General features: G+C 36.1%; 1 protein-coding gene across 1 annotated transcript in view; it reads right to left on the bottom strand.

Annotated features, from left to right (window-relative positions):
• Positions 1 to 17,261, bottom strand: part of LOC107042203 (protein Wnt-6) — a 31,605-nt gene extending 14,344 nt beyond the window's left edge. Inside the window, exons 1-2 of the mRNA XM_015263120.1 lie at positions 17,194 to 17,261; positions 7,910 to 8,130 (exon numbers count right to left, since the gene is read on the bottom strand). Coding sequence (XP_015118606.1) covers positions 7,910 to 8,130; positions 17,194 to 17,261 — 289 coding nt within the window. The remainder of the gene's footprint in view (positions 1 to 7,909; positions 8,131 to 17,193) is intronic.
• Between the last annotated feature and the right edge of the window lie 3,756 nt (positions 17,262 to 21,017).

The following is a 21,017-nucleotide window of genomic DNA, read 5'->3' as shown; positions in this document are numbered from 1 at the left end:
GGCTGCTATAAACTCTGGTCATCAACTCTGATTTTCAGTGGAAATTGGAATTGTTAATTTACACTATAATAGGATTGCATTGACGATTTTTTCTTAACTCGCAAAAATCTTCAAACAATTTGCTACCGATTGGTGATAAAATTTTTTGGAAATAATGAAATAGGGGGGCTACGCCTTTTTTTTTCAGGGGTGATTTTTCAAAAATGTATTTTTTTTAAAGTACTAACTAGCACATGCTTTTTATTAGCTCGCAATTTTCTTCAAAACTACTTCAATGAGGAAAAAAATAAAAAATTTGAATATCTATAAATGAGGGGCTACTTGATCGGATGTATATTTTGCGCAATACTTCGCGAAGTGGTGGCTACCGGCGCGGGGGGATCTCGGAGTCGAGGTCAGATGGTGAAACTGGATAATTTTCTTCTCTTATTCAATGAGATTTCCCTTTTTTTTAATATCTGACCGAAATAAATTATTTTTTTGCTGAATGTTGAAAAAAATCTCCCGATTTTTTAGAGAATTATTTTCATTTTTAAGAATTGTGGGAGGAAAATGTTTCATTTGTTTTCTTAATTTATTTTTAATTGTTCAAAAATGGAGAATAAATTAAAATCTTTAAAGTTTTATTTTTTAGATTAAAATATTACAACAATTAATCACTTTTTGTCTCATTTTGAATGAAATTTTAATTTTTTTTAAATGAATAATTGGGTTTTTAATTAAAAATTTGACACTTGAATTTCAAATCAAATTTACATCTTCAAAGTTTAAATTACTATAAAGCAAAATAATATATCAATTATATATTTAAATAAATTAAAATAAACAATAGTGAGGGTTTGAAAATTTTTTCATCATTGGTAATAAGAAGGATTGTCGGATGTAGGAAGAATTATTAGAATTGTCACTCGTTTGTTTCTCTCTGTTTACACGTTACTCATACTTTTTAACCTCCAGGCATAGCTCCATGCGACGATGACAGACTCTCCCGCATTAGTTAGCGCCGGGTTTTCTTTTCAAGTGTGCAAATACTTAACACACGTACGTTAACTCGTTCACCCGGATCTACTGTCTCATTACCACAGCGCGTACGTGCGCTTTCCCGGATTGCATCCTTCCAACTTGACAAAAAAAAACTGCTATTTGCCATGTTTCGTCCAAACAACATAACAAATCTAATAATCATCTCAACTTTCCCAATAGATTAAAAAAATCAATTTAACCTTTAATTTTAAATTAATTGAGAAATTCTGGATTAATTATACCATTTTAGAACAAATTATCTGACAGTTCTCCAAATTTACAATTCCTTCTGCATTTTTTTCCCTGACACAGTCATTAAGTCATTTACCTGACACAATCATTAAAATTCACAATCCCTTCCGTTACTTCCGTTACACAATTCCGTAAAATTCTCCTTCTATTTTCCCCATCGGTGTGAACACAATATTTATTTTTTATTAATTCCTAATTGCAATTGATTTTCGTAATAATAGAGAAAAAATCGATTCTAACGAAATTTTTGATAAAATGCTGAATAAATTGTACCATTCCCAAAGAAATCACCTGACAATCCTCAAAATTCACAATTCCTCCCGCATTTTTCCTTTAAAAAAACGACCTAGACCGCAATTTCACTCCACAGTTCCCCAAATTTCCCATTAATCCTCCCCTACCATTCGAAAAAAATCCATTGGAAAAATACCAACGGTATTTTTCCACACGTTTTCAAAAAATTCGCTATTTTTCATTAGCACCCGATAACAACTAATTCTCCCAAAGGCCCAAAAAAGTCCAATTTTATTCAAAACCCCCTAAAATTCCCAATAAATCGAACCCGTTCACTACAATTCCCCTGACTCCTCAACCCTCAAATGCCCCTTACTCTCCCCCCTCCCCCATTTCCACCAGCCCTCCCCTTCATATTCCCCCGCAGGTGTGAACCCAATTAACAATTACCCTTCCCCCGTAACCCCCCAAGACCGCGAGAATTAATCGTCAGTAGCATTTGCCTCTCCCCCCATCGTCAAAGTTCCATCTCAATAAGTTTGTCGAGTTTATTGGAGAACCATGGAGATTACTATCGTTCGAGTGAGATATTCAGGGCCCCACCGTGTGTGTGGGGGCCCATAGCGGGGGTATAACCATTTTACGAGCGCGCGCGCCTCCACCCAGAGGTCCCCAACATCCCACCAGCATTTACTGCCAAATAATTAGCCCCGATTTAGTGGCGATTTCATTTAGCTCATTCCTAAATCCCCCCCCCCTTCCCCCTCTCATCTCTCTTATTCTCCCGCATGGGTGACTGGTTTTACCCTATTACAGATAACTACGGGAGGAGGAAAACGATGACCCAGTGTGCGAGAGTCACTTTAAAGACCACCGTCGTCGATCCTTTTTTATTACGCGTAAACCGTCCACTTTATTTCCACTGAAAGAAGAAGGTGGCGAGGGTCGGCGGGAGGGGGTGGGAGAGAGGGGGGCTCTCGCGCAGTCTCCTTCAGCCTCTAAACGCGCCAGCAGCCGATCAAAACGTAACGGCTCACTTTAACCCACAGTGAGAATGAGCCATCAAACGATGAGTGGCCCTTGGTCGCCGGTAGCCCCGGACCAGTGGTTAAATGCCACTGGTTGTTATTTATCAGGGAAAATGTCATATCGTTATTAAATATTTTTTAATGGTATTTTATCACGCCGTTATTATTCCCACGGGATGTTTATTCTAGGAGGCAATGGGCAGTTCGAGTGAGTATGACGGGTTAGGGGGATAAATTAGAGAGGATATGGGGGAAATTGCTGAGGTTTTATCGAATTGAGAATTTTTTTTTGCTGCGTTTATGGGAGTGAGGACGAGCCGGGTTACAAGACTTTCGGAGATATTGCAGAAGAGAATTTTGGAGGGGATTTTTCAACGGCGGGTGTCGAGGATTTGGAATTATCGGATTTTTTTTAGGTTGCGAGGCTTTGATTGATGGGAGATGTTAGAAAGTATTGTTTTTTAGGATGATTCATGGTATTATTATTGAGCGAGTTATTTATGAACGATGAATTATCCACGCTAGGAATTTTACCAAATGTAAAATTTAATTTTGTGCGATTTTGGAAAGTTTAAACGATTTCCATTATTTATTTATTCAAATTAGGTTTTATCAACCATTATTAGCACATTCCTCAATTCTCTTTAATCATTGAAAAGAACTATTTATTTGTGAGGAACAAACGAAATTGAATTTGATTGTAAAAGATTAGAAAGTTTTATTTTTGAAGAGCGTTCATAAAATTATTAATAGTATGCAATTTCAAAGATTACAAACTTTTTTCATGAATTATGTATAAATAAATAATTGTCCACTGTATGCATATCACCAGAGATCAATTTTATGCCAAAAGTATAAGATTCCCCAAAGTTTAAACAATTTTCGTTATTTATTTATACAAGAGAATGGCTTTGTTCATAATTTTTTAAAATCCCCCCCACAAATTTCACCAAAAATCAATATTATCCCAAATGTACAAAATTGGAGAGAATGTCTAAAAAAATAATTCTTCATTTCATTAAAAACAATGTTAATTTCCGTCAAACGACAAATTCGACGATAGAAAATCTCAAAATCGATGTCTTTCATCATTAAAAATGTTATCCACATAAATTACTCGAATAACCCCCCTAAATTTGATTAATCACTCCACCCAGAATGCCTCCCAATCCCCGAAAATACTAGAAAGTTATCGTAGACCAATTTGAAAAAGATTTACCCGTCCCCGATCGTTTCCCAAAAACCATGATTTTTTCCTCACCGCGGACCACACAGTGGGAAGCTACCTGACCCTATCGTTCGGATCGCGACCATAAAAATTAAACGTCGCCAGATAAATAAACGTCAATCGGGAATTAAGATAGGCGTCGTCACCGGTAGCTTAAATATACTATCCTCCCGTTGCCTCGGGTGTGTTAAACTTTTTGAAATGAAACGTGAAAGCCACCAACGAAAAAAAAAAGCCAACGCCACAGAACCAACGAAGAAACGTATGAAGAAAGAAACGAAGAAACGAGTTTTAATTTAAATGGAATTTTCTTTTTTCGAATTTTGGGTGAGATAAAAGAACAGCCAGAGGTAGAGAGCACACGCAGGGGCAGGGGGGAAGGGGGCGGGGGGACCCACCATTGAGAACTACTTAGTCTATAAAGAATTTGTATCGTAAACCAAATGAGCAACACACACACACGGATTAATGAAAAATTCAAATAAAATGGAAATAAGATATACCGTGCATGTTTTTCGCAGCTTTGGTCAACACACGGGTGGGCCATATGGGAATGGCTAATAAAAATACTTCTCAAGGTAAGACGTCCAACGGTGAACCGTGTCCTCGGGAACCATGGGGGTGTATCATCAGTATCATCACCTTTGACGTGATGAATATCTCAATCTCCCCACGCTATTTATTCCCCCCCGATTCAAATTAAAAAGAATTTGCGCAAAATGGCTTTTTGTCTCAATATTTTCATTCGGAAATTCAAGAGTATGATTTTGCTATGTAATTTAACATTAGTAAATTTGATTTAACAATTTAGTCATGATTCACAACGGAATTAACGGCAATAATTTTATTATTGATAAGTGATTTGATAATTATGAATTCATAATTGGTGCATATTTCTTCATTTTTCATTGTTCGAATTTTCTGGTGATTTGAGTGTTTAATTTAAAATGATTAAGTTTGATTCAACAATTTAATCATTAATAATAATGGAATTAGCGATAATTATTTAATTATTCATGAGTGCTTTAATAAGTCTGGATTACTAAATTTGGGAATTCATAGTGAATTGTGGTTTTGTCATTTATAAGACAAACTTAATGGTTGGAAGCTAATCTTCATGGAATTCTTCAACGGATTAACATTTATACAAATCTAAAAACATCCAAGTATTTAGTGGAAATTAAAAATTATAATAACTTTCTCCATCGGGAAGCCAAAAATCGGCGTTCAATATTTTTTATATAAACTGAATATCTTTATTCCTTCAATCAACAACTAAATTTTATTTCCCTTCCCTGAATTTTTGAAATTTTTCGATTTTGTTGATTGAACATTGGACAATTAAAAAAAGCGTTTTAATTAAAATATATTATTTATTGTCGACATGTCCCGTGGACCCAAAACACCCAGCGGGCACACGTCGTATAACGCAACAGACAACACGCTGTTTTTCTCAAAACGAGAGAGAGAGAGAGGATTTTCGGAGGGGAGGCCCCGAATTATTTACGATGGCCCGTGCCTCACGCTGGCTGGCCTATAAAAAATCGAAATAAAGACTGAGAAAGAGAGAGACAGAGAGAGAGAGAGAGAGAAAAAATGTTAAAATAAAAGGTGGTCATCGGGGCGATTTTACGAGCCACCAATGAAGCATAATCGCACATTGTCGTCTTTATGGTGGCCCATTGGAATGGTGAAAAGACACCTGGGGGGAGGGAATCAGGAAGAGAAAAAATCGAAAATGAGATGTAACGACGAAAGAGTGGGATTCAAGGTCGAAAACGCCAGGTGGTGAGTTTCTTACCGAACAGTAGGCGAAATTACGGCTTTCGGGGGAAGAGGACACGGTGGAAATTTTGGAAACCCCCCCTCTCGTATCCCGGGAGGCTGGAGATGTATTTCTCGGTTGAACACCGGGAGGTCTAGGCTCTCTCTCTCTCCCTCTGGGGATTTTCATCTCAGATGTAGCTGTTGTCACACTGGTTTGCCTGTCATCACTTTTTTTAAGATTTACAATGGCTCCATCGCATTAAACGGTCTTTTGGAGATTCTTTATTTTTTTCGTTGAGAGAATTTTCAATATTTTTGAATAATTTTATTTTGTAATTCCAATTTATTATTTTTATTCATTTTTTTTTCAAAATTATTAAACTAAATTTAGATGATTAATTAATTAAGGATATCCCCGTATTTTTTACAGTTCAATTTTAGATTTGATTGTCAATTAAATTGCGTGAAAAAAATATTTAAAAAACATGAATATTCAGCGTCATTAAAATTCCATTTTTCACAGAATTATTATTGTTTTTATTGTTTATAATTTAAAAAATTGAAATTTCTAAGTTATTTCATCAATCTTCCTCCAAAATTCTTAAACATAATTTTCAACATTTTAGAACGATTTCATTTTGCAATTAGAAATTACTATTTTTATTCCCAAATTATTAAATTAAATTCAATGATTCAATTATTAATAACAATAAAATTGATAATAATAAATAATAATTGATAGAATAATCAATTAATTCGCAAAAAAACAAAATATTTAAAAAATGTAATATTGAAATTTAACACTCCAATAATTAATAATAATAATATTGATAATGAAAATAATTCAATAAAATAATTGAATGGACCCGAAAAAATGGATTAAAAATGTTGAAAAATTCCGAAATTAATGTTCCCCAATACTGGCCCTCGCCGAATTCCCAATATCAATAATATAATTATATTAATCGAATGTGAATCTGAAACAGACCGTAATATTAAAATTTTCTCTCGCTCGTATGAATTTTTCATGGCCTCCTTCCACCTGTCCCGTCGGCTCAGTATCCCCGGGGCTACGATCGATGCCCACAGATAGACCCACCGTATCCTCCTAAAAGAGTGGCCCTGATGACGCGAATGACTCTGACCCCCGTAGGAGTCACCATACACACTCACAATCCCCATGTGTCACAAAGCGTGAGTCAAAAAAATCTTCCTCTTCATCCTCACTCGTATCAACTACTCATTCAATATTCGGGTATCGTCTTTCGCCCCACGACGGAGACCCGGGAATAAATGTGCCGGAGTAAAGGTTTTAATTAGGTGAACATATTGCTACTAATATACCCCAATGGGATGACATATAGAGTGGGCCCACGAATCTGTTCGGGCTACCATAGAGGCACCTCGACCCGACAGCTCATTCGCTTCTCTTTTTTATTTCAGCTCGGATGAGTCGAGGGGGGGGCTGTATCGATGAGGGGAATTGGCTGTCCCCTGATTTAGTTGTTGAGCTCGATCATCCGGAATCGATACTCCACAGCGGGCTCGACGTCTCTTACAAGCAGTTTGAATTAATGTTCGGTGATTCCTGCTTCGTTGATCATTGGTATTTCGTGATATGAAAATTGGCAGGAATGCATTGAATAAAAAAATGAGACGAAAGATTGCTGGATAATTTAGGGGATTGGAGAGAAAAATTGTCGGGGATTTTCACTCGAAATCATGCGAGTCAAAAATTTATTTCAAAAAATATGTAATATGTGCCAATTCCATATATTTTTCGAATTTATAAATAATACATAAAAAATATATAGAAAACATATATTTCACATATTTTTTATATTTTATATATTTCAAAAATAAAGAACAATATAAAAAATATAAACTTATTTTCATAAATTTTTCCATGTGGGCGAGGGGAAAATTATGAATTTTTCGTTTGGTAACGGAATTTTTGGCGAACCAACAATAAAATTTTAGTTTTTGATGATGAAATATCATTTCACGCTGAGAAGGTTTTTATTTTCAAACGTATAGATTCAGAAATTTTGATTATTAATTTTTTGTTAATTAAATTGCGTGGGGAAAATTTGAATGAATTACATTTTGCGAAAAAATGATTTTTCGGATTTGTAAATAAATGATGGATGTTGTTTAAACTTTGGAAAACTTTATTTTTGATAATTAATTTACAGTCCACCTAGTAGGACAAATTTTTATTTTATTTATTCATAAGAGAAGAATTGTTTTCAAATATATAGATTCGGAGATTTTAATTATCAATTGTTTATAAATTAAATGGCCTGGAAAAATTCTGAAGGTCAACTGCGTTAAAAAATTATCAAATTAATAAAATATGAAGAGGAAAATGCCCTACCTCTCAACAGAACTTTTCGCAAAGATCTTCTGACAGTCGTGCAGTTCCACCTGCGATTCCTGAATTGATGCTGACACTCCCTCGTGCCCACCTGAACCCCCTTGGATATTTCCTTGAGTAATGAAGGCTCTTTCCTGCAGATATCGGCGAGTTTTCCCCTCAATCTTCTTGTTTTCTTGCACACCAGGAGTGGATCCATGACTACCTGGCTTCCCACAGTCCTGTAGCAATAGCAAAAATCTAAATCATCAGCATCCTGGCGCTATTTTCCCGAGATGATTCACACGAAAGTGAAATTATACTAATTACAATAAAAAATGAAGAAAAATGAATTAACACTAAACGTAAAAATTGTCAACATCCTAAAGCAATTACACATTCTTCACATTCGATAAATATCAAAACAGCAAAATTTTTGCAATGGCAAATAAAAAATCAATCGTGTTTGAACAAATTATAAGAAAATAAATCATTACAAAAAATTTAAATTAATAATTATTGATCGTTTCTGGAATTAAAAATGTTTTATAATTCTAAACATCTTGGACATCATAAAATCTGTAAAAAGACCGAAAAATAAATAAACAAATGAATACAAAGCGTAAAAATTATCAACAATTGTCAAAGCATTTACGCATTCTTTACAGTCCATAAACATCTAAACAACGAAAGTGTCCCCATAAGAAAAGAAAAATTAGTCGTATTTAAAAAAATTATAAACACATAAATCATAAAGAAAAATTGAATAAATAATTATTCATCATCTTTTGAATTAATAATGTTTTATGATTTTGATGATCTCGAATATCATAAAATCCGTGAGAACAACGAAAAAAATGAACAATTAAATAAAATTAAATCAAAATCCACCAAAAATCTCCCGAAAGCAAATAAAAAATGAGTCGTTTTCGAACAATCATCTATAATTTTTAACATTAAAAATGTCTCATGATCTTGAACAATTCGCACGGTCCAAATGACAACTAATTGTTAAAAAAATAAAATAAACAAAACCGAATAAAAAGAGTGCAGTTGGAGGGCATGAATCAAGACGGACAACGGATCCAAGAATGTGTAGAAAAGGCACGAGACGTTGCATTGAGTGAAGAGGAATGAGTCGCGGCCATGAGCGGGGTGAGGGGGAGGAGGGGATGACCGAAGGGAGAGAGGATACATCAGCGAGAACACGCCATCGCCATTACGATAATTAAAGCTCGTGGGCCCATTACGCACGTACTCTCCCAGCCCGTATAACGGAGACGAAAGAGACGACGACGACGACGACGGGGCTGGGAGTCCCCTAGTCTCTCCACCAATAAACGAAAGAAGGTGGAAAGATCCGAATGATGGAAAAGAGTGCACGATGCAGTTCAACTTGAGAGGCTGAATAAAATGAGAGGGAAAAATGAATATTGAGAGAAAAAAGAATTGTGAAACGACACTCTCTTTCCACTTCTCGGGGGGAGAGAGAGAGAGAGAGAGAGGGAGAGACTGTCCAGCCATCGTATGGCCACGACCTTCGTTACGAAACGTTAATTAAGGTGGGATATAACCCATACAGACAAGCACTTGTGGCGAGGCCTGATGGGAATGCGCAACGCGTTAATGGCAACAGGCGCAATGCCAGTTGTATAAATGGAATAAAAAAAGGGGGAGGGAATTAGAGGGACTGGGTACCTTCGGGGACAATGAGAGAAAATTTTCAAGTGAAAAAATGTTTTTTCAATTATTATTAAGTAATCATTTTTATAATAAGTTGATAATGAATAATATGTTTTTTCATTCTGAAGTATTTGCAGTCATCATTTTTTATTGTTTTTTCTATTATTATAAAGCTCATTATTTAGATGTTATGAATTTTTTTTGTTTAATAAAAAAACAGGAATACAATTTCTGCTTTTTTTCTATGTCTATCAGACAAATAAAGTAGAGGGACTGGGTATTTTCAGGGGGAATGAGAGAAAATGTTCAATGTGAAAAACATTTTTTTAATTATTATTAAATAATACTTTTTATGATGAATTATTTGAATTCATCTTTTTTTATTGTTTATTTTTTTAAATTATTATAAACCCCATTATGTAGATATTATGAACAATTATTATTTTTAATTGAAAATTATTTGCATTCACAATTTTTTAAATTGTTTTATATAAACAATCGAGCATACGAATTTTGCATTTATTTTCTGTTTATTAGAAAAATGAATATTATTTTTAAAAAGTTGTTGCTAAATTCTTGATTATGAGATAATTGTTTGTTTATTCATGTTACACACGTATTGTGTTTAGTCTGTCAAGATGAGCCACGAGATTTTCAAAAAAAAATGAAGATATTTGTGATGATAAATTAAAAGAGCGCGTGTATTTAATTTATGACCTGGTGCGAGAGCTGGGTCGTTTGAAGAGGCCTATTTCAAAACTGACCCGGACAAGTGCGGAGAAATAAACTCGGTGGAAATTTTGGAAACACACGCGCCGGGGATAGCACGTGAGTTTTGAAATTTCAGTGTTTACGGAGTGGTTAACAAAATAATACAGAATTATTGTTTCCTGGAAATTTTCGGAGGAAATGGTTTCCCGTGAATTCCATTTGCGTTGAGAGTGGTTTAGTGGGATGTCAGTGTCGCATTTTCGAGGGCGACAGGTGGAACACAGATTACGGGGTCTATTTATGACTATCCCCTTGTTTTTCGATGAACAAAAAAATTTTAGAGTGAACGAAAATTTGTTCTCGGACCAAACATCGATATAATTCCATTGACAGGACAGAAAAATTTTATGTGAAATCAACGAAAAGGCGATCCGTTTTGCCTCAAAACATTGCGAACACAAAAATTATCGAATTAAAAGTATTTCATCTGCATCAAAAGAACTAATAGGGCAAAGTGGATTGTCTTATACACCTTCTAATGCCGTCAAATTCTCAATTTTAATTTTTTTTTACATTTACATAATTTAAAAAATTAACAATTAACTATTATTATATTTTACTGAAAAATATTATTATTATTATTTCAAATAATTGATCTTTCCGATTTATCATTCTCATACTTCATAATTAAACCTCAATTATTATTATTACAGGTATATATATATATATTTTTTATTTTTATTTTTTTATTTTTTTATTAAAAAAAATTAATTTTTAAATTGTTTTCAAGAACAAGTGGATAATCTTGCTTTTAAAAATTTACTCTCGTTTCAAAAATCGATGTAATTCCACTGGTAGAACAGAAAAATTTCATACGAAATAAGAGAAAAAAATGACCCGTTTTGCCCCAAAACATTGTAAAAACTAAAATTTTCGTTTTGAAACTTCTTCATTCGCGTCAGAAGACTTAATAGGGCACAACGGGTTATCTGTAAAATTTGTCAATTTCGTCACATTCTCAATTTTTATTCAAACAAATGATTTTTTTGAATTGTATTTAACATAAAATGGATGACCTTGCTCCTGTCATCGATTATGACAAGTCGATAGGTCAAGAACACAGGGAATGCGCCTGAAAGTCAAGTCCCACCGAAACAATCAAACAGGGGGCTGTCCAAAGAGAGAAAAACCACCCAACAAGAAAGGGAATAAACCCCGAAACCCGAGAGCTGAGGAATATAGCCCGAGAATTCTCTCCGTATCAAAGAAAGACCCAGAGAAAGATAAATACACGATCTTGAGAGTATGCGAGGAGAAACGAAAAAGAAAACTGTACTGATGCCACTCTACCTCCCGTTTTACCCCTCCCCCTCCCGGTGCCCAGTTAGGGCGGTCGACTTATTTATTGCCTCATTAGATGCACTCACTTTGCTCCAAAAAGTCCTGCTCCACGCTGTCTGCTTGGATAGACAGTGACGAGAGCACCTCTTCCGAATTTATTTTTCGTTTTCACACGTTCGAAAAAATTTTATACTGCAATTAATGAAAATTTAGGGATTTCGTGAATTTAAAATCAACTGAATGAGGGGATTAATTAATTTTTCCTTTCTTTTTCATAACAAAAAATTAAACTTGTCTTCCAATTTGTTTAAATAACTTGTTCTTAATAATGTAAAAAAATATGACAATAACACAATAACTTTCAATATTAATACGCATAATGATGATAATGATGATAAACGTAATAAAAAAAATGGAATAATGAAAAAAAAAAAATTTCCAACTTGTTTTTTGTTTTCTCAGATTAAACAAAAATTAATTCTATATTTAATAAAAATTTAAAAGATTTCGTAAATTTAAAATCAATTGAATGAGTTGATTAATTAATTTTTTCAAATAACTTGTTCCCAATAATAATAATATTAGGCATGACATAATTTCTAATTAAATAATTTTTTTATATAGCACAATGCAAATCTAATTTTTTCTCCTTCATAACTATAATAAAATGTCAAAAACACAACAATAAAACAATTAATTTCCCTATTCATAATCACAATATAATTCTCAATATAAAAATTCCAGAGTGTAATAATGAAAATTAAATAAAAAATTTAATAATTCATTGGTAATTAGACTCAAGCCACTGGAATTTCAGCGATACTCTGAAGAATCTGCCGAGTCAACAGTGCGTCAATGCACCCATGACTCACAAAAAACCACAATTTTTTGCACCGAAAAAAAAAAACACCCGAGAATAAAAAACAAGAAAGAAATGAGGGAGCCAGGATCGCGGGGTCACAGGTGTTCTCCCTCTCGTATCGCCAGCGAGCATAAATTTGAATTATCACGCTGGCCATTGGCAACACCGTGTCCATGACGAATTCCTCCCCATACGTATTAGTACACCTCGTGTGCAATAACAGTCGAGGGGTAAATCGAAAAAAAAATGAGGGGAACAAAAATCAAGAGAAATGTGTAATGGAAATAAATACCTGAGGGAAACAGTAACAGTGGGGTTAAGTAATAATATATTAAAGAATAAACTCATGATTTTAAATAGACTTTCGTGTGACCCCGTGACACCCACTCCCCCCTTTTCACTGCAACCCCATGCGTTACTGAGTAACCGTGTCATTGCCATTACGAGGCACCAATTTGACGGTATATTTTGACCCAATAAAAGTCAGGAGAGCCATATATTTATCATAAATAGTGTTTGCGAGGGTGAAATCATCCAGACAAAGAGAAAATTAATGCACTGGATTGAAATGATTATTGATGCATTCATTTTGAGGAGAAAATGGGGGAAAAAGTGCTCAAAAATTCAAGAAAATTATTCATTTGAAATAGTATAATAAAATCTCTGCGTAATAAATGCGTTTTGGTGGGGAATTCTTTGAATTTTTGTTTTACTTGAAGAAAACAAAATACAGAATGAAATAAAAGATGTAAATATGATGACGAGCCGCCGTATAATGTAATATTAATATTTTTTAGGTAATTAGCAAACATTTGAAATTTTCCAGCCTTCAAGGGAAACCAAAATTTTTTAATTAGGATTTGTCATTGCATATTATGAGAAATGAGACAATTAATTGAAGAAATCTTGAATGGAAATTCATGGACTGGAAAATTAATGGGAAAATATTTGAAAAAAACTTTTATACGGAGCAAAAGTTGGGAAAAAGTTCAATAAATTTGCTAATTTAAAATACTGTAGAATATCCTCTGCATAAAAAATGCCTCTTAATAGTGAATTTCTCAAATTATGATATTTTTTATAAAGACGAGAAAATGAAATGAAAGATAAATTGCGATAAATTATGAAATTTTTTCAGACTTGAAAAAAAAACGCAAAGATCATTTCGAAGTAATAATTCGTCATTAAAAATTCTCAGCAACAATGCAATTAATTGAAGCAATTTTCAATGAATTCGCCAATGAAGTGAATGAGAAAAAAAAATTGAAAATATTTTCCAGACATTAAAAAAAACGTAAAAAATGAATAAATAAAGCAGGCGAAGGGGGGTCGACGCGGGAGCCTCTGTCGACTTACAAATTATACGCGCTCAACGAGATTTACGGTGACGCCAGAGCGAGCACCATTGTCCGTCCTCGCTCACTTCTTTAACTCCTTCAAGCCGTAGGTCCTGGGGACACACGAGAGATGCTCTTGGGCCACGTCGTCTTCGCGTCGTCTCGCTTCCCATCTTTATTTTTTCATTTTTTACAAAATTTTTTTTCAAACCCCCCCTCCACCTCCCCCTGTCCCACCCCAGTGGCCTCACATACCCACTCACTGTCACCGATTTTCTTCGTTCTTTCCTTTACCCCGAACTTCTTGCACAATCTCTGTCGCTGTTGAGCGCCCATTGATTTAGCCAGTTGCATCTCTCTTTGGTCCACTTTTATGGACAGAGAATTGGACAGACGGTTAGGAGTGTGTTGTCCAGATCTCTCAAATGGGGTAAAAAACCCGGGAATGCGCATGGGTTTCTGCCGACGATCCCAGAATTCAGACGATTCTCGGCTCAAACTGCAATCATTCCCATGAGGGACGAGAGGAATAATCGCGCGGTATGAAGGGACCCAAATTTTGCGACTCCAAACACGAGACATTCTGGCAATTAAATGAAATGGGGAAAATTGTTATTACGGACTGATGGGGGGGAGAGAGTTTGGAAGGACTCATGCTGACGAATTCCGAGATATTTAATTGAGTGGAGAGAATTTTTCATTTTTTCCCCTTGGATTTACGATTTTTTGGTTGAGAATGAGGGCAAATGGATACTTTAGACTTTTTATCGAATGTTAATAGTTTATTCAATTGTTGATGAAATTCAATGATTTTTTAGTCCGTAGAGAGTGTACTTTTTTCTCTTTGTAATGAGCCCAGAGTGAGATCAATCAAGGGATTTATTCGCAAGTTGTGAATATTGAAAGAAATGTCTGAAGGGTCCGTTTTACCTCACCTTCTTCTATATCAGACTCATTTATTTGTGAGAAGCTTGTTCTTACACTCATAAATGCATTATAAAAATGGATGATACGTAAAAAAATTGTTCAATGATAAAAACAAAAATTAATGAATAACAGTTACAATACACCTAATTGTTGGAAGATAGGGGAAGCATTGTACATAGATTTTGTAGAGGAGAGAACAATTCTCCTGAGTTATTAAAAAAATTTGAGGATTTTCGAAAAAACTGAGGAATTTCCTAAATCGTTCATAAAAAAACTACTGATCGAAATGAAATATTTAATGTTTGAGGCAATAAAATTTCTGGAATTTCGAACGAATTTGATGATCTGTTTATAACAAGCAAATCTTTACAAAATAATAATTTTTATAAGAAATAATTTAAAAAGCACAAATTAATTTGAAATCCATAAATTAAAAAAAAAATTATGACGAAATTTCATCAAAAATAGTAATTAAGAATCTCTAATTGTTAATTTTCTATTTATCATTCGACTCGGATCAATATGAGTAGAAACATAAAGACTACAATTAACCCATTTCTAAATTGCAGGAATCGATCATCAAATTTCAGTGATGGAAAAATTATACGCAATACACAGCAAAAACGAATGTTCGAATTCCACACACCTTTTGTAGACGTTATTTTGCGGACACTAAACGTCTGAATAAAATGAAAATGTTTTTCTGAATTTCAGACGAGCAGGTGCCCAAATATCTTCATTTATGTTTAAAATTCAGACAAATTTTCATTTCCTTCAGACGTTTTTTAGTGCATGAAAAATGTCTACAAAAGGTGTGTGAAATCCAAACATTCGTTTTTGCTGTGGATCTACTGAGTATTGAGCAATTAATCACGTTCACTGGGATAATTTTGTATAGAATGCAGGGTAAATTTAACGTTTTCGGCACAAATTACCCTCACGTTCAACAAATGTTCCCGACACTACGGACAAAAATTCGATCACCTCCAATGAACAAAAAGCGAATTAATTCCGATCGAGTGAATCGACTCGCGGGGCTAATCGGCAGAAACTATCTCTCCAAATCGGAAAAATTGCACTCTGAACGGGATGTTCAGCCGGGCTCACCCATGCCAGTGACGTTACCGATAACACGTACAACATTTTCGTTCTTCTATCTTCGTACAAACATTTACATACCAAACGGCAGTACCTTGGGTCATGAAAATTATTTACGACACAGACAACCATGTAGAGATAGAGATATACGTTGCCCACTTAGCTGTTGGCAAAATGCGCAGAGTAATATCTCGCTGAACTGCACCAAACGTCTTCATGCGTATCACCGACTAGCATTTGTTCGCATTCCCAATTGTCAAAATAGTCTCAAAATTCATAACAATCTCTCTTGTTAAAATAATTGATCAGAAAAATCTCGATTTCATGTGACAATTGAAATCTACCCTTTTTGCCCCAGAGACGTAGCAAAAAATAATTTTGAAAAAATTAAATTTCATCTTCATCTCTACTTGAAAAAATACCGGGGCAAAAAGGGGCATTTTATTTTATTTTAACGAGAGCAATTGTTATTACGAAATTTCGAAGAGAAATAATTTTTTTCCTTGAATAAACGATATGGAATAATTTTGACGCAAGGCTAAATGTCAGTGCAGGAGTGATACATTTCACCTCTCGCCATAATCTCCGGATTGTTTACACTGGCCCTTAACTAGCTGACGGTGAATAACACCTAAAGCCACGTATGGATCACTCCGTGAGGTAAAAGTTTAACTCGAATGTGGAGTGCTGTTGCAACCCAGGCAACAGATGTGACGTTCTGTTTGTTTTAATCTCGCAGTTTTATGGCTGTCACGTGTGCAAGAGGTTACCCGGGTATCTTTTCACTTGAAAACATATATGAGGGAAATTTCTGGAGAAAACCGAGGGGAGGAGTAAAATCAAGTCAAAATCAACGCAAAATTATGTCGATAAACAAATCAAAAAACGAAAATTATTAACCGGTGGGGGGTGGGGATTATGGCATATGAAAGCCGGGAATATTTCCGATCCAAAAACAATATGGCGACCTTTTTTAAACGAATATTTCCGGAGATACCTGCAAAATATTTTTTTTCTTAATTGACAAAAACATTATTTTTCACTCTCTTTCCTACTGAATTATCTCGGCACTGAGTGGTCTCACGAAAAAACGTCCCCAAACATTTTTTGTCGGAAATTTCCTCAGCTATAAAAAATGTCTTGTGACATTTCCTCCTAAAACCACTCGATCTCCAGATAAATCCAATATTCTAACAAGTGGTGCCGAATCACTGACAAAATTCGATTTTCCTTTGTATACTAACTGTCGATTTTATTCGTCAAAAATTATTGTTTTATTTGTTTCCAATCGGAACAACCCTCCGGGGCATCCCCCCTCCCCCCTATTATCTATCGGATCTACTTACCAGAATGAGCCAGTGATGGGAGTGACAAGCAGGAGGCAAATAGCCACCAGAACGGGGCGCATCTCCATGCACACCACCCACCGCGAAAAATCGAAACACTTCCCCCGTAAAAGTCTCACCGATTCCCCACAATTCCACAGTTCCCAACACACCCCGAAAAATGGTCAAAATCCATAAAATCAGAGCTTATCAAAGACTCGCCCGAAAACCGGGGCACGCTTCCTGAACGCGTTTTCGAGTAACACTGAGAAGCCACAGTTTATACACATGAACGAACGGGTATCCCAACGTTGTCTACTGGTGTAACAGAGACTGGTTGGTCTGATCCCGGTGCCGGCATAATTACACCGAGCATCACTCCCCAATAAACGACAATAAAAATCCCCCTGACGCTAGACAACCGACCAAAATCACCCAAAAACCCCGAAAAACTCCATCTGTCATGTTAATGACAGGGCTTTCCGTGGGCTTTCCCCCCCAAAATCGTAAAACCCAAAACAAGTAGAAAATTGCTACGAATGTCAGACACTTGGCACCACTTCCGGTCCGTATTTTTCCAGTTCCTCCCGCCCCTCCAGCTTCCCTCCCCCCACTTTTCCACCTCCCACCCTCCCCCACTGCCGTACAATGTCCCCTCAAATTTCCGTTTCCCCGATTTTCCCTCAATTCCTCAATTTCCAAAGACAAAACCCCAATTTTTCCAATCAATCCGCTGATTTCTCCCTCACTCTTCACAATTCCGCAGTCATTCACACAAGATTTCTTCCGCCGGTCGCCACAAAAACGCGTCGCGCCAGCCTTCCTACCGCCACTACGTCACTGTGATCTTTGAATCTTCCTCTACCCCCACCAACAAATTTGTTACCACCGTGAAATAGTCACAGGGGCGAGTTGTGGATTATAATGAAAAAAAAAGGGGGCCAACTGTAATACACATGGAGGCATTGAGACGCGCCCGAGTGGGTTTGAAATACACGGGCTATCCTATTCCCCACAGTGTTACTGAGAGAAAGGGAATCATCTTTCTCCCACCATCTTTGTACCAGGTATACTGGTGAACCGCGGAGGAGAGATCCGTTGCCACCTCCTTCGTGCTTTGGTTCTTACCACCACCACCACTTTTACATCACTCAACGTATTACAACCTCCACCTACTTTTCAACTAATTTCAACAACAATTTTTTAATAATTAACTAATCAATTTTTTATCAAAATCAAAATAATACTTTTTTATGTTATTGATTTCAATTTAACACCACCACCACCACCAACAACAACAACAGCAACAACAACAACAACAACAACAACAACAATAATAATAATAATAATAATGAGGAATAGAAATGAAGAATGAAAATTCTAAAAATAAAAAAAAAAGAATCTTTTCAATTATGAATAATAATGATTGAATTAAAAAACTGAAATTCTCATTAAAATTGAAAAGTACATAGTGCTATTATACCACGAACCCATGACCCCCAGCATCGCGATAGTAACAAATAAAACCGAGAGGAACATATAGGAAATGAGAAAGATAAAGAGAGCTGAGGTGAGTGGAAAAGGAACAGCGGGAGTCCGTATTACAGCTCATTTAGCAGCAGGATCCTTGTGCTCCTCTCATGCGACTATAGCCCTTTCTCAATGCCCTCTCTTCCCAGGGGCACTAACTGAAAAACAGGTCCCAGGACCTACCCAGAGATGTCGACGTGAATTTCGGGGGATATCCTGCTGACTGTGTTCTCATAATCATCGGTGTATTATAATATCATTTTTCGTTTTTTACGATTTTTTTTTTAGAGTGGAGGGTCTGGAGGCATCGATTATTGGTGTGGTGAATTGAGCGATGGATTTCTAACGGGTGAAATATGGGGGGAATTGAGAATGGTGAATTGACAAATTGGAGGTGATTTTTTTTGAGGAATTATTCTTTTTAGGTTGAGGTGACAATGGTGGTGTCATTGGGTGAATTCTTTTGGGGGTGATTAACATATGGGTACCTCGGGGTTTTTGGTACATTCGTCACGTTCTCGTTGAGTGATTTGAGGAATTACGAGGTTAAAAATGAGTTTATTATTCTGGAGAGAAAATTGAAAAATGTCTCTGGTTGTTGGAAGATGAATTGCACTTCTTGAATTTATTAAAAGGTGAAGATGTGAAAAATGGGAGAGAAAATCGTTTCTTCTCTGTGACCGCTGCGAACCGCTAATCGATTTTTGCATGACCACTTCTGCTTGCCTTTCACAGAATTAAGAAGTCTTTATTACAAGTCTACGACGGCGGCATGACGGGTCCAAAACCGATAAAAAAAATTCGCATTCTCTGACCGCCCCAAAACTTTTGCTGAACCGTTGGGGGAACGGTACAGAACTGTTAGAACCGCTGCAAAATTTACCTAAAAACTGTTTCTCTATCTGCAAGCATCAGGCATGTGATAAATTTCATCATAACTTTGCAACCGCTGCGATACCGTTGCTCGACCGCTCCCCAACCGCTGCAAAATTTCCGCAAAAATGGTTTTCCGTCCCCTTCCTACATATTATAAATTCAATCTCACCTCTCTAACCGCTGGAAAACCGCTGCCCATAAATTTCCAACTTCTCAATAAACCTAAAATCATCACCGCCCAAAAATTCTCGTTTTACGAAGCAAAACTAATGTCAAAACGTCTAAACAGAAAAAAACCCCTAAAAAACCCAATTGTGACCACAAATTGATCATAAAGGACGGTTCTAACCCGAGAAATTAACGAAAAAATGTTGAAGGGCGTTAGGCGGACCAACACAGACACAGAATGGATGGTAATTTATGGGTGAGACTAATTATCGGGGAATGCAGCCTCCTCCAACTTCTTCTCTTCTCCTTTTTTCTCCCTCGTGAGTATATTCTACTCGACGCAGCACTCTCAAGCACACGTCCAACGTAACATCCAGTTTCCAGTCGTTCCACAACGATCCCACCCTCGCCCCCTTTTATCCCCCATTGGCAAGCCTCCCCTCCTCACTCTCCCCCTCTCTCCTCCCACTTCATTCCACCACTCTCAACATCCTCCACCACCTTCAACGACCTCATGTCTCATATATTCAACGGCAACCCCAGCAATCTTGATAACGTTTGATCCAGCCGGTTGATACTCGAACCGTCAACGTTTGGATTCTTATCTTGAAAAATCATCGTATCGAGATACTCACTCTCTACTGATATAGATAAAACTGGTTATAATATAATGGATACAACGTATACCATTTTTAGATCTCAATCGGAATCGCTAGATGTGTTATTGAGAGGAATATTGTGATCGTGATATCAAAATAATCATTCCCTATGTTTTCTGTTTCATGCGATTGCTTGACGTTTAGTTTTTGAATTGATCATTTCCGGTTGGCTCGGACGCTCTTTAGAAATGCAAATTGCATGCATCAATTTCGCTATGAGCAAATGATTGTTTTTCAAAGTGTTTTATTTTTAAAACTTGTAAAAAAAAAATTGTATCTTACCTTGGAGAATGAGCTTCAGAAAATTCTCAGAGTTGATGGTGCTCACTGTTGGGGGTTGAAAATAGTGTGATGCAAGCCCAAGCATCATCTATTACTCAAACATTGACTGATTATGCACCTCCCCCAACTATTCGTATTTTTCTTAATTTAATTCCTCCATTTTTTTTCAACTCGCTCTCCTCCAAATGCCATTTATATGTTTCACTTGGACACGGGTCCGACGGTGTGAATTGTAAATTCCGCTGGAGAACCTGCTCCGTGCGAATCGCCAGGGGAAGACGAAAGTAGGATTGAATAAAATAAAAAAGTCACCGGGGGAGAGGGGGGGGG

This window comes from Diachasma alloeum, unplaced genomic scaffold (assembly GCF_001412515.2).
Source record: "Diachasma alloeum isolate Michigan unplaced genomic scaffold, Dall2.0 Dall_scaffold_00430, whole genome shotgun sequence".
Taxonomy (NCBI): Eukaryota; Metazoa; Arthropoda; class Insecta; order Hymenoptera; family Braconidae; genus Diachasma; species Diachasma alloeum.
Note: the sequence above shows the minus strand (reverse complement) of the source record. Positions and strands in the feature narration are given on the sequence as shown.